This window comes from Meleagris gallopavo, chromosome 2, assembly GCF_000146605.3.
Source record: "Meleagris gallopavo isolate NT-WF06-2002-E0010 breed Aviagen turkey brand Nicholas breeding stock chromosome 2, Turkey_5.1, whole genome shotgun sequence".
Taxonomy (NCBI): Eukaryota; Metazoa; Chordata; class Aves; order Galliformes; family Phasianidae; genus Meleagris; species Meleagris gallopavo.
The window spans coordinates 1,087,370-1,108,547 of NC_015012.2; the positions used below are offsets into that span (position 1 = coordinate 1,087,370).

Genomic DNA, 21,178 nt, shown 5'->3' on the forward strand with positions numbered 1-21,178 from the left:
CTCAAATGAGAACAAAATCCTATCCACAAGTTCTCTTCTGTTCTTTGACAATTTCTTCTGAATATCAGAAAGCACTTTCAATTACAAGTTAGAATAAATCAATTTTACCCTAATGGAAGAATTAAAACTATTTTTACAGGACAATCATCCTCAGAGATGACAAGTAAGTTGGACTGTAAGGATGAAGACAGGGCATATACATTAATGCACCTGAGGTCCCTAACAAAATGTAAAAAAGATAATTAAACATTTAGCACAAATTAATTTATTTACTTTGGTGAGATGAATATAAATCTTGCCCCATGAGTGAAAGTGAATTCTCTACTTTCGTTCCAAGCTCATTTTGAACTGCCATCACAAACTGTTAGTATTTCTTATAATTTTGAGCTTTATTGCAAGAACAGGAAAGGTACTGATGTAACATGGATGATAACATACTGTGGCATCTTTTGTTTATTTGAACACTTCCCAGTTTTTGCAGATTGGGCTGTGCTACTTCAGCCTCAGCTGTTACCAACTGCCTTTTGGATTTCTGCTGCATGCTCCCTGGTACAATCCATGCATAGATGAGGGCAGTTGGGGTATTCAATTACTCTGCCAAAGTTTAGCAGTGATAGTTTGAACACTGTTTCTAATAACATGTTTTAACACTGAAACCAGTTCTTCTGTTTTTACTAATTAAATTCTTTAAAATGTTCTGTAATCATTCATCATAAAGGAAATGCAACAGGGAATGAAGTGCTTTAGTAGTTACCTGTGAAACAAAATTCAGTTCTTAAGTGAGTCAACCTGTAAAAGTTTGCCACATAAAAGCATACAATTTGTGTAAACATAAATGGAGAGACAGCTTTTACTTAAACAAAGCTTTTACTTAAACAAAGGTGAGTATATGCTGAGAATAAGGGTGTAAAAATGAACTGTAGTATCCTGTAAGTTCCAGTCACAAACATCTGCTTGCAAATGTACTATATATATAGTATTTGTATCGTTTACTTCAGATCAACACAGAAGTTTACTTGTTCATTCCATGTTCATACTTGTAAACTTACATGGCATCTTGTAGAACAGTCTCTCTCCTGCGCCATCATTGGTTTGCAGGAATTTACTATCCACAGACCAGTCAATATGAGTTATAAAACTAGAAGATTTGTTGCATTCTCCTATTTTTTTGTATCGCTGAGCAACTGCATAGATATCCACAGGGCCATCATTAGAACCCACAGCAAGGTAAGAGCCATCAGGTGAGAATTTCATTTCATGGATTACTTCTTTTCGGTCTTTAATGTGAACTACCTCTGTCATGTCTCTGCAAGAAACAATAGTGAAAATGTGACTATAAACTTTTGAACATGCAGTCTATAAATATTTAAGACAAGTATGGCGACAAATACCTTGTACAAGAGACATAGATTTCACAAAAAAATCTCCTACTGCTTCCACGGGCTTTAAGCACATCCTTAAAGCAAAAAATAGGAACAACAATGTCACTTTTCTCTCCACTCTCCTATTTTAGCTGTGGAATAGTCAGCTGTGTAGCCTACACTAGACCAATTCTGTTTGGTTTTTTAAATAGTAAGTTGAAAAAGACTTCTGTTAAGGAGTGATTATTATATCTCACAAGAACGTATCAGAATGGTCTTTGGGAGATAACCATTTCTCCACATTGACTCTTTTGGGGAGACAGGCAAACAGATTAGTGGCTATAAATTAAACTGGTAAAGCTAGATTTGATTACTCTCCCATGCAATGACCAGCTAGCTACAGTATTTGAGACACAGAGGACCTAAAATGTCCTTGTGATAATTCCTTGCATGAAGCTTTGAGAAAATAATTACAAATTTCTAAAAAAATCAAGAACACTATGCAGTCTCATCTTCTGAAAAACTCTCCCCTATCCAAATTATATTTGATACAAATCCATTTTCTGTGGAAATAGAAACCCTACAAGGAATCTCAAACTGCAATTCTCACAAAAGCAGACAAAGCTTTTGCAAGGAGGCTTCCCAAACTCTATGGATACGAAGAATAAATTAGAACTAAACTGAAATATATCTTCCCCTGAGTTGTCTGAATGATGAAGCAAGTCCTATTGCCATTACTTTTGGATTTATGAAGATAACTCATTCCAGATCACACATTTGAGTTGTAAGGCAATGTTCTGAGGAAGAGTCTGATCCAAATGTCACGCCTCAGTTACTTTCCATTTTAGTTTTCTTAAACATTTTTCCCGATTTCTGCCTCAATTCCTGCTAGAAGCATCAAATTTATGAAAAGGCTCAAAACCATTTAAGAAACAGTGAATTTCACTAAAGTTTCTTAAAAATGCAGATTCATAGAACTGTAATGCAGAATCACCCACAACTGAAGACAGACAGGGGCTTTTAGGAGACTGGTATGAATGAAAAGTTTAATATTACAGACGATCAGAATTCTTCAAAAAAAAGGATGAAATATATTTTCTTTAGAAATTTCCTTTAAAATGGTGGAGCTCCAAAATGATAGGAGAAATTTAGTTGGAAAAATTCTTATTTACTCATAGACATTTTTTTCTTTTAAATATATTTTGGCCAAAACAAAAACAAACAAACAAATCTGTTAGCTCTACCTTCTTTCTGAAAACCTGCAAGATAACTATTCCATAGTGGTAAATATTGCCACTGAGAAGGATCTTCCATGGCCAAGAACTCAGAAGAAAATAAAAAAATTAATGTCACTGAGTATATATTATTCAAAACAAGAATCTTCCATGAATTCCATGCTTTTCCCTCTTATAAACTAGTTGTTCAAAGTTTTTTAAGTTAGCTTTTTAAATTTACTAAAACTAACTTTAAAAAATGGAGTAATATTAAGAAAGTAGTAAACTCTTCCAAGTATCATTTAGAATAGTTAATGGTGTTATGAACTCATGCTACTTTTGTTGGCTAGATATTTTACTCCATGGCCAATTTCATGTTTTATCTGTCTATATCTATCTTCCATATATTACTCCAGACAGAAAATGCCTACTGGATAAGATGCATTCATGCAAAACATGCTTGTCATCTATTAGAAAATGGGAAATTTGCATATGGTTAGCAAATGCCCAATCACTAATTATGTTGATACTGCCTATTCTTGTATGTGGCAGAAATATGATCAATGAGACTCCTCTCAAAACTGTGTTATTGCTGTTACACACATTTCACTAAACATCTGCATCATTGCAGAATAAATAAACTTTGTCAATTTTGGTGCTGTGAGCTGATCTTATGTCTTGAATAAACCATAGGTTTGCTTCTCATTGCCAAACTACAGAAAGTAATATTATGGAAGGATATGGTCAATTTTTGCTCTCTTCTGTTCACTTTCATTTTCTGATGAACAGGAATAAAAAACTTTATAAAATTGTTTTGAGTTACTCAGGAAAAAAAAAAAAAGAAAAAGAAAACCCGAGAAATGAATGCCATATTTTCTCATCTTACCTTACTCTAAGAACAATGAAGGAGCCATCTTTCATACCAAGTGCTAACTGTGATCCATCAGGACTGAAAGACACACTCCGCACTGCTTCTTCCATGTTACAACGAGCTATCAAGGCGTGGTCAGCAAGACTCCATAGTCTGCATCAAAGGAAATTGAAAGCAGTAGAAACTTCTTCCTTACTCCACAGTATTCCAATATTATCAAGAGTGAAAATGAAAGGTCCAACTGAGTTGGCAATGGCCTATTTGCATACGCACCTTATGTTATGATTTTATAATGCACTGAGTTCCTTTCCAACTATGGAACAAAGAGATTTTTACTGACTTGGCCAACAGACTTTGAGTTAAGTAGTTTTTAAAATCTCACAACTGCTTATCAAATTTGGAGGAGAAAGACGGTGTACTGACGGCCTGATTCAATATATGGAGATAGAATTTCCTGACAGTAGCACTAAATCTCTTTCACATCAGGTGAAATCCCAGGTTCAAATTCCTTTCAAAGTAAAGGAGTCCTTACAACCCCCAGTTCTGGTGGGGATGGCAGCTCAGACCTGAACACATCTGTGACAGTTGAAGAGTAAACAGGGGAAGGGAGAGCTTCAAGCTAAATGACATAAGCATTTTATGTCATTATCTAATAGAATTCTCCTGGATGAATAACAAAAATGCAATTTCCTCTAGACAGATGGAATCAATAGGGTGAAATTTTTGCTGGAAGAGAAAGTAACATTCAGCGCATAAACATTCCAATCATGGGGAAATGGTTCTTCTTTAACACTGATAAACTAAGAGGGCTGCTCTGAAAGTAATACCTCCTGTTTTATTATGTAGGTTCACAACCTCAGAGGTGGATGTTGGTGGTATGGCAGTAGAGGTTTCTACCAATTTCTGTGACATTCTGTTACTGTGCAACAGATGGCAGCAGAGGGGTTGTGTGACAAAATGGTGTCTGACACGGAAGTGTGTATGAAGCAAAAATGTGGAAATGAATTCCTCCACGCAGAAAAAATTATACCCACTGACCTCCATTGATGCTTGCTGAACATTTATGGAGACCGAACAGTGGATGTCAGCACCATAATGGGTGATGCATTTCAGCAGTGGTGACAGTGACATGAAAAACAAGCTATGTTCTGGGCTGCCATGCAGAAGTGTGGCATGCAGTCTCATGTTATCTAACAGTGAAAATGCATAGCTAATGGTGGTGATTATGTCGAAAAACAGTAGCTAAGAATTTGCTCAATCAAGTAGTGCTATTGTGCTCTTCATAGCTGTTGTAGTTTCCATGAAAATAAATAGGAGACATTACTTTCAATCTATGTAGTAAACAATAATGCAAGCTGATTTGCTGATTTGCAATACTTCAAATAAAAGGAATCAATAAATATGTTATTCTGTAAGATGGGGAAATGCAAACACTGTTACCTATGTTTTTTGAAAGAATGGAGGGAGTTTCCTAGATCACTACAACCTAGTTCATCAGGTCTCAGTATTTTGAGATCTAAGACTTAGGAAAGAAAATAAAAAGTAAAGAATAATAAAACGTGGAAGAAGATCCATAAAAGATCTTTCGCAATAGATAAACTAAGTCAGCAATACCCAAAAATACCAGTTAGAAATACCAGGATTTTGAGGACAGTGTCATAGTTCTAATATATTTTGTAAAGACTTATGAAATATTAAGTAAAATATTTTAATTATTGGCCAAACTCAAGAAAATGAGAACTTACATGAGAGCTGTACATTGTACCAGATAAAGTTCTATGCAGGCTTTACAGAAAGAAACAATTAGCTGGATGAAAGTTTCTACTGAGAATTCAAGTTTTGGAATATTAACATTCAATATTTTCTCTAAAGACACTGACATAAAAGATGAGAATGCTAATGAAATTTGCTATGGACAGCAAGCTGGGAGGCACTGTGAACCCAGAGATGGATTTTTTTTATCATATTTGTAGAAACAGAGGATTCTTGATGATGAAACACACATGGAATGAAACTTAACCAAAATTTATATTTGCAAGTTTTATTCTCTAAAATTGTGCCACAAGCTTGAAACAAGGGGAACTATCAAAAAGAAGTAAGATCTCACACTATTCTTTCAAGTACAGAATGATTATGATCCACGAGTGAGTTACAGACAGGGAAAAGGAAATTTGATCCTAAAATGTATCCTGGGTGCTATTCCAGGAGGTACACAAAAACAATAGCACACAACACATAGTCATTTCATCCAACACGCTCTTTACAAAGTCTTCCAAGAACTTTGAATAAAAACAGGAACAGATGCAGTGAAGGATTACTAGGATGATCAAGAGAACCTAGACTGTATCACACTGAAGAAGACTAAAAGAGTGTAACCTCTATACCTTGGTGAAACAAAGGCTGGGAAGGGATAGTGTTGCTTCCAAAAATGCATCAGTAGGATAAACATCAAAGAAGGAGAAAAATTTATGTTGAAGGATCATGTTGGCACTACAAATAGGATAAACAGAACATGAATATAGTTCAAATAGAAGGAAGTTCATGATCACACCAGCAGTAGCATTTAGATGCAGCCTTCAAGTATGAGTAAAAGGAGAGAAAAAGAGATTGAGTTTGATAAATTTTGTAGAAATAGAGCATTTGGCTGCCTGTATTGAGAAAGGGTGGTAACCTGTCAACTCAGCACTTCCTTTCAATCACAAACTCTTTGGGACTTATCCAGTTAATGTTGTTAGGATAAATCCAGAATTAACACCCCTAAATGGCGCTGGCTCTTTCTTAGTCTCAGAGATTCAAGGATGAGAAAAAAACCTGAAAAGGTGCCCCTGTGAAAGAATAGCAAGTACAGGTTCCTGGTGAAAAACAGATGTGGAATGCTAGAACTGGTTTCAAAGACAAAACAGAAGTAGGAATCAGATACAAGATTCTTAGGAGCCATGCAAGGGAGAACAGAACAAGTAAGAAATAGTAAAGACTGCAAAAGAAACACCAGGACAGTCTGCCTCCAAAACTTGCCTCCACATGAATCACTTACATTATGAACATAATTGCAATACATGGCAGTGCAAGATGAATAATTCAATTTTCTTAGTAACGTGCAATCATAACCCCAAAATTTAATGTAAGAATAATTCCAGATGTTACCTTTTCATTTTTAATGAAAATAATAATTTTGTACACATGCAAGCATTTGTATGCACAGCTCAGAGATGAAAGGTCTGGCTCTGCTTATGAAAATAAGGAAGGTAATCTTTTCTGGCAAGATTCTTCTGTATATTGTTTTTGAAAGAGCTGAATAAATAAACCACTTCTGTATAAAAGTTGCTTCTATTTTCCAAGAAGTCAAAGATGTGTTTTCACCATTCCTCAGCAACTTTCCTCTGCATTTGTTTAAATGTCTGAGTTTTAGAAGCTCCAATAGACTCATGAAACATTTTATTAGTAAATATTCCAATATTTTCTGTCACATACCTGACATGGAGTTTATTGTTTATTGGTGCACTTACTGATTGCAGCCACTCAAGAGGCTTACTAGCAACCTCTTTGTTTTCTGAAACATCCAGTACTGATGGCAGCAACTTTAATACTGGCTCTGGCAGAACAGCACTGCACTAATAAATAAACGAATAAATAAATCAGAGACATACACATTCAAAATAATTTGTATAAAAATAAGATTCTGCATCAGTCTTTCTACAAATGCAGGGATAGATCATTCAAGAAAGACAGGCAGCAGAGCAGAGATGTTCTGCCAGAACGTCAGCTACTTGTAGTCCTGCAGCTAGACATTATACTGCTGTGTGGTAAAGAGACATGTATTAATTGCACTTAACAACTGTAATAAATCATTCTTTATGCCTCCATTAGTATTCAGATGAGGCTGATGCTTTTTCCTGGTTCCTGCCATAAGAATGATGAAGCAAGCAGCATTCCTAATTGACAAGACATTGAAGCTTTAAGTGTAGGAATCCTGTATTTGACCAGTCTTTCCTCAACTGTGCTAGGGAATATCTAGAGAAATTCCTCTTCACCATGCAGAGGTCTTTTTCGTTTAAACACATCACTTAGACATGATAACATAATCCAACTCACTAGATAATTTTATCTGTAAAACAATTTAGGTTTATATTCTATTCAACTAATAGGTAAATTATGCAATAAAGGAAATAGCAATATAGAAACACTCCTGTCAATGCAAAATCATTACTAAAACTCTCCTGACATTGTTAGGAGTGCATGAACTTTCTAGGTAAGCAAACACAAGGTGCTTAATTTCCCTACCACAGTTGGTTTTTATTGTTTGGGACTGATAATCTCCTTCCATTGTGGAAAATCTTTTTACCAGCAAAATTATCTTTCAGTTCCAAAATTATTCATTTATTTTTTTGTATTTGTGGCCATGCAATCAGCCTAAGCCTACAGATCAAAAAATATAATGAAAAAAAAAAATAGGAAAAATCCTTTTGTGCATGTTTTATGTCACTAAAAACACACAAGAATTTATACATTTCTCTGGAATTCCTCACATGAAGCGTTAGCACACTAAAAAAAAAATCACTGCCTGAGCTAGAATTCAAATCCCCCATTCTCTAGTGCCTGAAGAGCTAAATGAATGTACAGAAGTGCAGAAGACTACCTGCAATGTCAATAAATGCATGTTTTAAGAACGGCAATGTTCAAAGGCATCAGTAATCTAATATCAAGTATAACAGCAGTAGTAATCATAAGAGCACCACTCAACAAGATTTTGTACACAGGGAACATGCTTTAACAGCCTTTCATGGATGGGCACAAATTTGTCTCACGTACACTACAACACATTGTCCAGTGCCAAACCAGAGTGGTACTACCAACCTAAGTCAAGAGATGAGTCCAAGATAAGAAGTCCATAATCTTAGCATGGCTTATTAGCTTGAGATCAGTACTACACTAATCTCAGCACTGCAGCTCTTGTTTGGGAATGGGCTCACGTTCCACCAGAACGCAGGCAGTGTCAATTTTGGCTTGCCTATGAAGCTGTGCAGAAAATTCCAAGCAGAAGAGAACATTCCTGCATTTTACAAATTGAAATAATGCTGATGTGTAGGAAACATGCAGATAATGTGATTGTAGAGACTAAGTGGAGTTTCATTAGATTCACAATTGATTAGAAAGAGATGAGGAATGGCTGGAATAGGAAGCCATACAAGTAAAAACATAGAAAGGAAAGGAAAGAAAATGAAACTCCAACTGACCATCAAGCTTCAAGGCAAAGCTGAATCCACAATGGGAAATCTGAAGGAGCACAAATTTGAAGCTCTCTGTATGACAAGAAACTGAAACAAGTCCAAATGGCAGAATCCACTGTTCTGAAATAACTTGACTAGTAGTCCATCAGAACTGAAAATCTGTTTGGTAACATCCAAGGGCTGATCTGAAAATATGTGACCAAATTGTCTATGTAAGATGAAAGTCAGTTATGATCTATTTGGTGTAGGGTTGGAGAATGGAAGGGTTGGAAATTAAGACAGTGAGGTCAGGAAAAACCCCTGGAAAACCAGAGCTTGAGAAACCATACTGTTGTGAACTGAACTGTGTGCAGTGTAGGACTTCAGGGACTGAGAGAACAAAGATTTGAGGAAAGTCTCAGGAAAACACCATAATAAAATCTGGTTTCCCAAAAGTCAATCCAGTCTTGATAGGTATCTTTCCCTGTGTGGAAAACAGAAGGCTGAGAAAAGTTTTGCTGACTCTCTTTAATCTCAGGTAAGTAATTAGTCACAGTGGGTTCTGTTCATGTCCAGATGATGGAACAGAAAACAGCTGTGTGGGTTTGAGATCGTTATCAGTATGGCTAGCAACATAGCTTAACTTCCATGCTTTACAGTAAGTTTTACTAAGAGTACAAAAACACTTAGGTTTTTCAACAGCTTCTCATTTTGGTCAAATTCAACAGCAAGAAGAAAAGAAACATCCTTGACTTTAGCAAAACCCCCACAGATATGTGTACAAAGTTTCAAATCGCTGCTAACAAGACTTCAGGTGTACCTGCTACAAGTAAACACCTGAAAGATGTTTTTCATCAGAGTAATCCAGCCTCATTTTCTGGGATTTTAATTTAATTGGGTTTAGATTAAATTTTTTAAACATCATGGTTGGCTCAGATTCCTGCTGTGCAAAAATTAAATCAAAGGTGCTTAGGATTTTTGATTTTTGCATGGTACTACCTGATGAAAAACAGGAGGTCACTGTCAGAATTAGAATTAAAACTGTTGTTCAGAGCAGTAATAAGTACTTTAAGCAGAGTACTCCAGCATGTACTAAACATGAGTATTTGAACACATATTCTGATTAATTTCACATGATGTGTGAAGCCCACATACAAGGACCGAAAAGAGAAAGAAAAGCTGCTAAGGAAAAAGAAAGTGGGGGGAATGTTGCCTTATGGGACTATTAACATAAGGCTAAAATATAAATCATTTACAAATACATCAAATTGAAACTGGTTAAAAATGATATGTAGATTAAGTATAATTAAAAAAACACAAGATCTAGCCTTACCGTACGGATCGATCGTCACTGCCTGTGACTGCTAAAGGCTTCTTCGGATGGACTGCCAGGGCCCAGAGCTCCCCTTCACAATGACCCTGCATAATCAGCATGGGTTTATCTCTTTCTCTTACTAGCACCTCAAAGATTTCACTGTCCTGCGTCCCTGCTAAAAGTCTGTCCGCTTTCCAACAGACACTTCGGATGGACAAACCTGACGGGACAGAATAATTTCAGGTTAATGGCAATGACGAGACCAAATGACAGTACAGAGAAGATCACTAAGACTTCAAGAGTTAATTTGCAACAATCGTCACGTTTTCAAAACAAGCCTTATATCACAGTTGTTTGAATCTCAAAACAATTCTGCTGAGTTATCTCCATCACACAGAAAAAGAGAGAGTTCAATTCTGGGAAAATGCTGTCAGTCTGCCAAGGGATCAAGTTCTTCTGCTTTGCTTGCATCTTCAGAATTTACATAAAATAAAAATAAGACACAATTTAAAGATAAAAATTTTAGAATAGGTAAGATTCCTTCTTCTGAAGCTTTATTTTTTTCCAGTACTTTACATTTTTGCATATCTAAGTAAAACAGTGAATAAAATTTTAATGATGATCTTAAATTACAAGTTATCACCCTTCTCTACTTTTATCCAAACTGATTATTAATAATAATAATAATAATAATAATAAATTAGAATTTTGCTTTTCATACATATTAGAGAGCTTGATCTTATTCCAAAAAAATCCATAACTTTTAAGCTGGAATTTTTCTAACAACATGCTTAAAAATATCCTCTTATCAATGAATTACAGCACTGACTGCCTCAACATAGGCGACTGCATTTCAAAACTAATGTTTTGCATTCAGAAACACCTTTTAAAGTAGGGAAATCTGGTAGCAGCCATTTGAAGAACACTCAAAAAGTAAAGCAGTTTATTGGCTCTAAGGCTGAATTTGGTTTTGTGACCCTAGCTGAATACTTCAAACCAAAAGATTAATGGGTTGCTAGCACTCTCTTCTTGACTGCTTGCAGGGCTTCTATCTTCTGTCCAACGAATTACATGAAAATGTGAAATTTTGAAGTTTCAATAATGGGTCTAGATTCTATGAGATGTGAATGAATTAAAATCCATTCACCGTGTGGTCAAGGTCAAACACATCATGATTCTCATATCTTTTGGAATGGAATATACAATGCAATTAACTACCAGACATATAAATAAAATATACTGCAAGCATTTTGTGTCATCTTTTTAGAAGGGCAAATTAAACTTTGTTTATTGTCTTGTCCAGCTCCAGTACCTTTTAATTTTGAGAATCTAATGAACTTTTGACTCACGTCTTCTATAAACAGCAAATGCCACAAAACACAAGGGTTGAACTTCAGAAGTGGCAAACTGGTGTTAAGTTTTAGAATACTAATTACATCTTTCCATGTGGGAAAGGTAATTTTTTCCTGCACATAAGTAAAGATCATCCATTCTCAGAAATTTTACTGATATACACATGTATTTAATAAATAAATGCCGAGTCTATGATCAGATAGCTATGGGCAATGCATCTTACTTTAAAAGTATTTAGTACAGTTCAGCACAGGATGAACAATGAATGAAGATATGCAGAACAAAAATCTCCCTACCACCTGGGAAAGGAGTTTTAAGTTTGATCACTGATGTCTTTGTAAATGGCTTTTGAAAAAGAAAAAAGGGAAGAGGAGGTATGGGTAAGCAATTAGGCTAACGGTATTGCTTCAAGTTACATGTACACTTAAACTAGCCACTGTGATAACGGAAGGTAAAACATATTTTTTACAGTTTTACAGGAGCAAGAACTAAATGGAAGTGATCATCAGTGGGTGGCATACAGGGCAGTAACAAGAGAAAAGTACAGAGGCGTAACAGAAACATAGCAGGCATGATTTGTATCACACCAAACAGAGAGAAGAAAGCCTGGAGAATGGGATAAAGGAAAAAGATGTTGACAAGGAAGTAAGTACATGCTTGGGTTTTATGACCTGCAGTCATCCCCAAGGACCTGATTTTTTATAGTTATGGCAGGACCAGAAGTCAAACAACACTTCACATACAAATCATAGTATTTTTTTACTTTGTCTAAACGATTATGCTCATGGGCACACCGTTTTTGGCCAAGCTCTGTGAAATTTTCCAGACTTGCTTGAGTCAGTTTCTTGCCATTAATGCAGACAGTGTTTTGACAAAGATAAACCAGAAAGATTTAAATGTTTTCAAGACAAGATTTAGACGATGTTTTAAAGAAATCAGTTACCGATTTTTGTAAAAAGTTTTAATTTATATAAAATATATACAAAATAGCAACTCAATTCACTTTCTAAAAATGCTTATTTTTTATCACTTTTGCCATGCAGGAACATAACAAAATCCTCTGCTGACTGTGTCTCAGCTGCTGTTATGGTGCCTGGCTCTGCTTAGCTGCACTCATCTAAGAACTCTGTCTCCTCTATCATTCAGCAGATAGAAATAAAGGCATCAATTTAGACTCATTCAACAGAATGTCTAATGGGAATTCTCCTTCACTAAGTTCTTCCTTGATTGAGCTTAACTTCCACAAAGAGGAAAATTCCCTTGCAGGTAACCTGCAGAAGGGCAGCTAGGTGCTGTCAGATGCTTTCTGCAGACAACATGCTAGGATTAGATAACTCCTGTAAGTATTTGAATACTTACAGATTTGTAAAATGTTACTAGTTCGAAATTAAAATTTTCCATGGAAGTTTTGTTAACTGCAGTCAACTGAAAGTAACTGAAGTCAGCTGTTTTGTTGGAAGACATCTTTAAAAGCCATCAAGTCCAACTCCCCGGCAATGCACAGGGACATTTACAGGTAGATCATGTTACCCAGAGCCCCATCCAAGCCGATCGTGTCTGCAGAGACCGGGCATCCACAACATTACTAGGCAACCTGTTTTGTGCCTCACCACCCCTATAGGAAAACACTTTTCCCCTGTTTCAGTTTGAAACCATTTCCCTTGTCCTGTCACAACAGACCATGCTGAAGAGTCTGTCCCTTTCTTTCTAGTAGCCCCCTTCAGATACTGAAAGACTGCTCTCTCTGAGGCCTTCTCTTCTTCAGGTTGAACAGCCCCAGCTCTCTCAGGCTGTCTTCGTTTTTGTGGTCCTTCTCTGAACACACTCTAAAAAGTCCATCACCTCCCTCGCCCTGCTGGTCATGATGCTTTTGATGCAGCCCAGAATATGATTGGCTTCCTGGGCAGTGAGGGCACAGTGCTGGCTCACTCCAGCTGCCGTCCACCAGTAACCCAAGTTCTTTTTAGCAGGGCAGTGCTCTATCCTTTTGTCCCCCAGCTTGTACTGATAGTGGGAGTTGCCAGGACCCAGGAGCAAGACTTTGCATTTGGATTTGTTGAACCTCCTGGGCCCACTGCTTGAGCCTGTCTAGGTCTCTCTGGATGGCATCCTGTCCCTCGGATGTGTTGACTGCACTACACATCGACAAGTAAGACAAACTGGTGGGGCAGAGTTCACTGAGTGTTCAAAGTAGTTAGCTTGTTGGATGAGCCTTGATATTGTATTTTACAAGAATTAAAATCATTAGCCAATCTGGTTTCAAGTAAGTTGAAAAAATAAACACAAGAAGCTTGTTACTAAATCACAGACTAAAACATACATAATTGAGGAAAAAATGTTACCCTTTTTAGCTGTCTTCTAAGTGTTCCAAAGGTAATTTTAATATGAAAATTGTCTAAAACCATAAGCTAACCATTGCAGAACCGCCTGCCAGAAGTCTACTTGAGGCCAGCAATCAGTCTTCTCAATCTAAATGGATTCACTAAAGGTTGAGTCGTTCATAAATCACACACTGTCATCTATAGAGATCATAAGCAAACTGAAAATCTAATAAAAGAAAAGTGATGATTCATAGGGAGCATGGCTAGCTTCAATAAACATGATGGTCAAAAAATTAATAACCTCTATATTAAATACACCAAGTGGTACCATTCCAAATGAACCTAAGTGTAGTACTGAGATGCTCAGCATCTTAATATCAGGTTCCAAAAATTTCAAATAATGAAATGAATTGGCAAATAATAAATTAAAGATTGACTAGCTTAATTCACCTGTCTTTGTCATTAATTAGTTTTACTTATTTTCTTGTTTCTGCATCATGGGGAGCAGTAACTCTAAGCATCCCTCCTTTTATGTAATGAAGCACGGAAAACTTCATCAGGCAGCATCATTTTCAGTAAAAAGGGAACTCAGATCTTAGAGGTAAATATAGGCATTAAGCAAAAAATCAGCAGTATACACACATTAATGAGTCGAATGCAGTGGTGTCACAATTATTTAGGTGTATGAAAAACCAGTAAAGTAATAGCTCATTACCTTTGTATCCTTGCTCAGTCTCTCTGAGATCAATTTTAGTAATTGGTTTGAAATCAGTGTCCCATAACCGAATGCAACCATCTCTCCCTCCAGTGGCAAAACCTTCCTCACAAGCATACATACTAAAAATTCCAGCCTGTTAACCAATATTATAATAAGTTTTAAAGTTCTTTACAACTGATTTAAACACACAAAGCAAACCTTTTTGAAAAGACTCTTGTTAAAGGCTAGAAATTGCTAGGCAGCATACTGTTGTCCATCCAGAAAGCAAGCCAGCAAACACAGAGGTACATTTTTATTTCAAGTGCTCTCACCTCAAGTGATTTATGTAGAAGTTTTCATACAAATAATAGTGATATAGCCCACTTGCAGAACTTTAAATTTGGATTAGTTAACATTATCATTGGAACTACTAAGCAAATAATAGAACACTTAAAATAAATAGTTACCCATAATAAAGAAAAACAAGCAAACAAGCCACACAAATATTCTTACAGGTGTGCAGATGATAGAGAAATTCTTTCATGAATTCAGTGCAGACATCATCTGGAATCTAATAGGAACTGAAAGATTGTCAATTCATTCTCCTTGTTGAAAGAAAAAGTTCTATTACAGATTGAATTCCTTCATTTTTGAAAATGCTTCATTCTTGATGACTGTGCTATGCTATATTGGAATAGCTCATGGAACACATGCTGAATCAGAATGCTGTTATGAGGAAGACCTCTCAGTTAAAAGCCAAGTTCAACAGTACAGAAATTAATACAACGAAAGAGAAAACCTCTGATTTCAAAGCGGCCTTGTTCAATGTCTTAATTAATGAATATTTACATAGAGGTTATAAAATGGGCAGGAGAAGATGAATTAGCCATGGAGAAACTCCATCATGTGTAAGAATGAAGCAGAACATATTGTGTAGAAATAAGTTATTTTTTCCAGTGAATCCATATAAACTTAAGGAAGTGTGCTACACAGAGTTACTGTTCAGCTCAGAGATTTCCACGTTATTGCAGTTGTGCATAATCACAACCTGTCAATTACATGGTAGTTCTGCAGGTAAGAAACGTCCCTGTCTTCAGTCAGACTGCTTTTATAAATTAGGGATTAGGTAATTAGAAGAGTTGCTATGAATCTTGATGCACTGCCAATATAACGAGTTTGGGGAGATTAAAAAAAAAACAAACAACACCCTGTATTTGCAGACATGGAAATCCTACCGTGCCTTTAGTGCAGCAACAACAGAGATGTGTATTTCTGATGTTAATTCAAGTGGTTAGAAAGCCAGCACAAACCTGTACATTCTTTATTCTCTCTGTAATTTTAACACTCCCTAATGTGGAGCCCTTATTATGAAAGGAGTAAACTGCCTCTGAAATATGGTCAGAGTGCACTCACAGATTAAAATGATCTACTTACATTGAGGATTCTATGAAGAATCAATCTTGGATATTGGGAATTTTACTGGTAAAATTAATTTTAAGTAAGATCATTTGGTTACTAAATATTTTTATTTAAACTGATCATACCTGAAGCTATAATCTGTGAAACTTTAGATTTAGAAACTTTACATTTCGTCTGCTTGGTTAAATCTATGCTAATGATATCTGTTCTGTCAATATCAGTTCAGCAGCTAGCATCTGCTGACAAAACATAAACAAAGTACAAAATTAAAGATAAGATCTTAACTGATGAACTGCCTTCAACACTCTTCTGACCTGAAATAAAAGGTCTTTAATAAAGTTTTCAAGCCAATGAACAAGACATTTCAGAAATTGACATTAAAAACACAACTTACACTATGTGCTCCTTGAATTGTGCGAACTAAGTTTAGCCCTTTCCAAACATAGATGTCTCCATTTAAAGCACCGGAGTACGTGATGTCTTCTTTTGCACATGCTAAACAAAGGATAGTTTGCAGATCCCCTGTTTTACCAAATATTCCTCTCTTCGCTGTCAACGCATTTCCACACAGAGTCCAAAACTGAAATGTAAATGCTATTATCAGGAAGAATTTCTGCATTTTTTTTCATGTTAATGAGCAGATCTCACAGATGTACATCTGTACAAAATAGTGTCGACAGTGTTGTGAAGTAATAAAACAGCTTCTGGATGAGCTGAATAAACATTTCTGCCCTTCCCCAATGCACTGAAACAAATATACTCCTCAAAACTACATTTACAGAGGTTTGATGGAGAACTGCAGACACTTGTACCTGAAACTGAACTTGCTCTGAGTATGAAGTAATGGGATTTTCTAGGTGTGGAATAGTGGCTTTCTTCACTTTTACGCAGACACAGTAACACTGTGCAAAGATTAACTGAGGAAAAGGAAATGAGCAAGAGAACACAAACACAGCAAAAGGCCATCCTTAGGGTTGGGCTAGAAAAATCATAGAATCGTGGAATTGTACTTTTTTTCTTTTGGAATCAGTCTTGAGTGTAATTTTTTTTTTCTAAATAGACATAATGTGTATCAAGGAGAGGGAATAGTTAGTGTGCAATGCAGCTCCCGCTCAGGGATCAGACCTCCTGGGGACTATAAAGTGGATTACAAATAGAAGTGTACAAGAAGTGCTGAAATACTCAGGCCTGGCAGCACATGCAGAAATGGGCATTTATGTTCAGTGGTTTGTATGCTGAGGTATCTGACGCAGGAGCATAATGCTGTCTCACTTCATATGCCTACATCTTTTTCTGTGGCTATAAACAATTTTCATGTCTTTTTCCTTGTTCTTGCTCCCAGAAGTTTCCCATAAAGCTGGACTCCAGAAAATCTTTGTATCAAGGGTTTTTATTTCAAATCTTTCTCTATTTCTAATTCAATTATTTTTCCCTTTGCCTTTTACCATAAGTAAGGAGAGCAGGGCAGCATTAGAAAGTAGGTGGGGCATGGAAGGCTTAGCTCCTAAGCCTTATCACAGCTTTTAATTTTTGCTTACCCAGTAGACCCAACAGAACTGAAATGCTAAGGAAGAAACAGCATTATTCCTAACTACTAGTCCCTATTCTCAGAGGGCTACAATTGCTTTAGAGCTGTTCTTAGCCCTTTTTGCAAGTTGATTATCATATTTCCACAGGCATATAATGACTGACAACTACGTAGAGCGTTGCTTGAGCATCACTGAAGGGGAATATCTAATCAGAAAGCATTCCAACTCACTCCCCTAGTCCCTCTTTTTTTTTTTCTTTTCTTGGCATGCCTCTATCCATATGCATACTTTGCTGGTATTATGCACGTTTGGGGCAATTACGGCCAATTAAAACAGAACACAGGTGCCAAATAAAGACAGGTTTTGGAAAACAGCTTGCAGAATACAACAGATGGTATCACTCCTGCCAAAACCACCCACAGTTTGAAAGCAGTGGTGGTTTCAAGGGCAAAAGCTTCTCAGTAACCCGAACTAGAGATATTAGCTGGTTTCCTAAACTTCTAGTTAAAGCTCTTCCCACCTCAGCCATGTGAAATAATTACCATCTGTTAGGAAAAAGACTGGAGGAAAAAGAAAATTGCAGGGAGTATTAGCAGATGAGAATTTCTCTCTAAGTATTTTTTATAAGCGTTGGAATGTCAGCTCTTGAAAAGATGAATTAGAGGGATCCAATAGTCAGATCCTAGAGTCTCCATAGGCACTGCATACCTTCCCTACAGCATCACTGCAATTTCCTATAGTGTGATAGGCCAAATAGAGTTATAACCTGTTCATCTCCATAGGTATTATGTACCTTTTCTACAGCATCACTACAGTTGCTGGTAGCACAATAGGTCACAGAAATTCATTCAATTCATACTTCTTAGTTACTCCTACGCCAGCCCAGTGACCCCTTGTGACACTCAACAAGAGAAATCACTAAAGACTTCCACAGACAGGGAGAAGGAAACCCCAAAATTAGAAGTATATAATGATGAAAATTACACCAAATGACTTTCACTTGATAATTTGCGTCTTAGTCACTGCTTAATGTCTAAACTGGCTTCCAACAAAAAATTCTGGTGAAATGTTCATGGATTAAAAAAAGAAAAATGGAAAAATCCCTTATATTGAAATCCTCATCATTTAACAGGACAAACTTTTTTACCAATGGCTATTTACTCAAAAACAAAAATAACAGCAACAAAAGATATTTACCTTTATGTGTTTTACTCCACAGCTGACAATTCTGTTTGGTTGATACTGATCCCAGGAAATATCAAATATCTGTTAAGAAATGCAGTAAGCTGATACTTTTAATTATACAGTAATTGAATCTAGACTCAGTTTGCTTTTACTAATTTTTAGGCATAACTTCTGTTGTAAAGTATTGCTAAAAATGAAAGCACAATATTTAGGTAAAACTGGAGCTCTTTGTGTAAAAATTAAGGCTGTTTCACCCAGCTCTGCCAAGACACCTCTTTCCTGCCTTCAAACTAGGAATCTATTCCAGCTCTGAGATATTCTTGAATAAATAACATTAACAGTCTTAAATAAAATGGGAATCACGTGGTGAGCCAATGTTCCTTAAATTTAGGGATGAAAGAATGGTGCATTTATCTTTGCTTATTATTTTATATAAAAGGTACAGTAGTTTATTTAAGCTGATCACAAAGACTTAATGTGACAAAATGAGGTATCATTCATTTGAATTAATCTACACAAATAAAACTGCATTAATCATGTTGATTACCCCTGGTATTTTCTGGTTGATTACCAGAAAAAAATTATAGAGTAATCTACAACTGTGAGATTATGTCAAATGAAAAATAATGCATGAAGTTGGAAATAAGAAGTTTCCACTTCAGCCCAGATCTTCACCAGCATGCCATTTTCAGACTTTTCATCTCTGGCATTCAGCTTCTCAAAGCCCAAGCTGAAAATCAATGATGTTACCACAATCATGAGTTACTGCAGGAAACCTGTGTCTGTAGCGAAAGACCTTGGGTCTTTTTGCTACTTCCAGCTCTTCAGCTGTTAACAAGTACATCTTAACACTGTACATGTACAAGAAGTGTGTGTATCTCTGAAAACTTCCAGCACCCTACAGGAACTTATTATCCTAAGCAAACCCATCATTCATTTTATACGCTAGAAAGTGTTGCCATCCTACAAAATATTTATCTTCTATAAGAAGTCATCACTTATAGTAGTTCAAGTACTTTGTATTTTGTTAAACACAAGATATTTTATTTTAGAAGTGCTGTATTATTCCAGCACACTAAATCAATATAATTTGTGGCCGTGATAGATACATATTCTTTCCCATTCCCTCTTCAGTGCAAAATCTGCTTTTTCTGGTTGTGAAAGCCTAAGGAGACAAAGATTTTAGTACTTCTTGCCTGTCCTGGAGTCTTCAAATAATTCAAAACCTGATCTTGTGCCTAGTGAGGTGGGTAGCACAAGATGGTAGCAAAACTTCCACTGACATAACTGGGAAGTGAATCAGTTCTGAAAGAAGAAATTTGAATAAAGACTAAGATTCTGCTGTGGTGTGGATATCTTAAGTAAAAATGAACTACCAGATTGAGGGTGGTGGGGTACTGACACAGAAAAGTTGAGAATTCCCCATCCCAGGAAATGTTTAAGGCCAGGCTGGAGGAGGATTTGAGCAATACAGCCCAGTGTGAGGTGTTTCTGCCTATGGCAGAGGGTTGGAACTAGATGAGTTTTAAGATCCCTTCAGACACAGACCTTTCTATGATTCCATAGTTTATCCAGGTGATACATAAGATGCAAATAGACTATATCTAAACATATACTAGAAGAAAGGGTTTAGTCTGCTGCTCTGCTTCTATATATTTTACCATGAATACTCCCCCATTAGGAGTAAAACTTTCTGATATATTTCAATATGAAAGCATTCTAACTTGTTATAATTTCATAATAAGTTAAGAAAAAAGCTGACAGAATGTTTCCAAAACTTAACACATGCATGCTTATATGGTGGGGAGTTATTTTGCTGATGCTAAACTTGTTTAAACATTTTGTAATCCTGAACAACATTCAGATCTCCGAATTTCTCTTATTTATTGAAGTTATTCTGATTCTTTGCTTGGAATATTTAGATATAACAGGAATATTTATCCTAACTTTTAGCTCACCTGCAGGTAACTATCTTAAGTAAAAATGAAAAGGAAATAATTAAACTTTCCCTCAGGATAAAATGTCTTTTTGATGCATTTGGAAAGAGCATTATCTTTGTCCACTGAGCTAGCATTTCACATCTCATATAAAGGGCTATAAATCATCCCCATCAGTGTGTAATTACAAAGTATTTCCTCCCCAGGCAAGCCAGCCAGCTCAAGAATACATCATGTGCTAACACAGTGCTTTGTGTTTTGTCCGGTATAATGAGAAGAAATACATTGTTCAGTATTTTAAAAGCTAGGTAGAATGAACAAAATTACCTCTATGCTAACCTTTTATAAACAAAAAATAATAAATAATAAAGTATTTTTTTAATACACTTACCCTGTCTGAATGGCCTGTAGCTGTTGCCAGCAGTTTTCCTCTCTTCCAGTCCCAAATACACACTGTATTTTTGGCATCCAGTCCCACTGAAGCTAAACGCTAAGGAAAAACAATTGTGATCTAGTTAACAGTTAATCAACTCAAAAATCAGTTTACTGTACTGAACAAACAGAGCTTCCCACATGTGACTTGTGATTGAACCACATTGCTGAAGGCATCGTCAAGATAATTGTGTTAATCATCTGCTTGCTGGAGAAAGCACTGAAACACCTAATCTTTTCTACAGATTTAGGTCTTAATTTCAGGTTACTGATGTCTCAAATATAATTACAGAAGGACTGAAATGATCATATCAGAAGCACTGCACTCTGGCATTCT

The 21,178-nt window shown here is 36.2% G+C and overlaps 1 protein-coding gene across 1 annotated transcript in view; it reads right to left on the minus strand.

Moving 5' to 3' along the window:
• The window catches only part of EML6 (EMAP like 6), a 98,738-nt gene that overhangs the window by 52,331 nt on the left and 25,229 nt on the right, over positions 1-21,178 (minus strand). Inside the window, exons 3-9 of the mRNA XM_031552664.1 lie at positions 20,801-20,899; positions 18,485-18,553; positions 16,153-16,338; positions 14,358-14,493; positions 9,987-10,188; positions 3,462-3,599; positions 1,050-1,306 (exon numbers count right to left, since the gene is read on the minus strand). Of these exons, the coding sequence (XP_031408524.1) occupies positions 1,050-1,306; positions 3,462-3,599; positions 9,987-10,188; positions 14,358-14,493; positions 16,153-16,338; positions 18,485-18,553; positions 20,801-20,899 (1,087 nt within the window). The remainder of the gene's footprint in view (positions 1-1,049; positions 1,307-3,461; positions 3,600-9,986; positions 10,189-14,357; positions 14,494-16,152; positions 16,339-18,484; positions 18,554-20,800; positions 20,900-21,178) is intronic.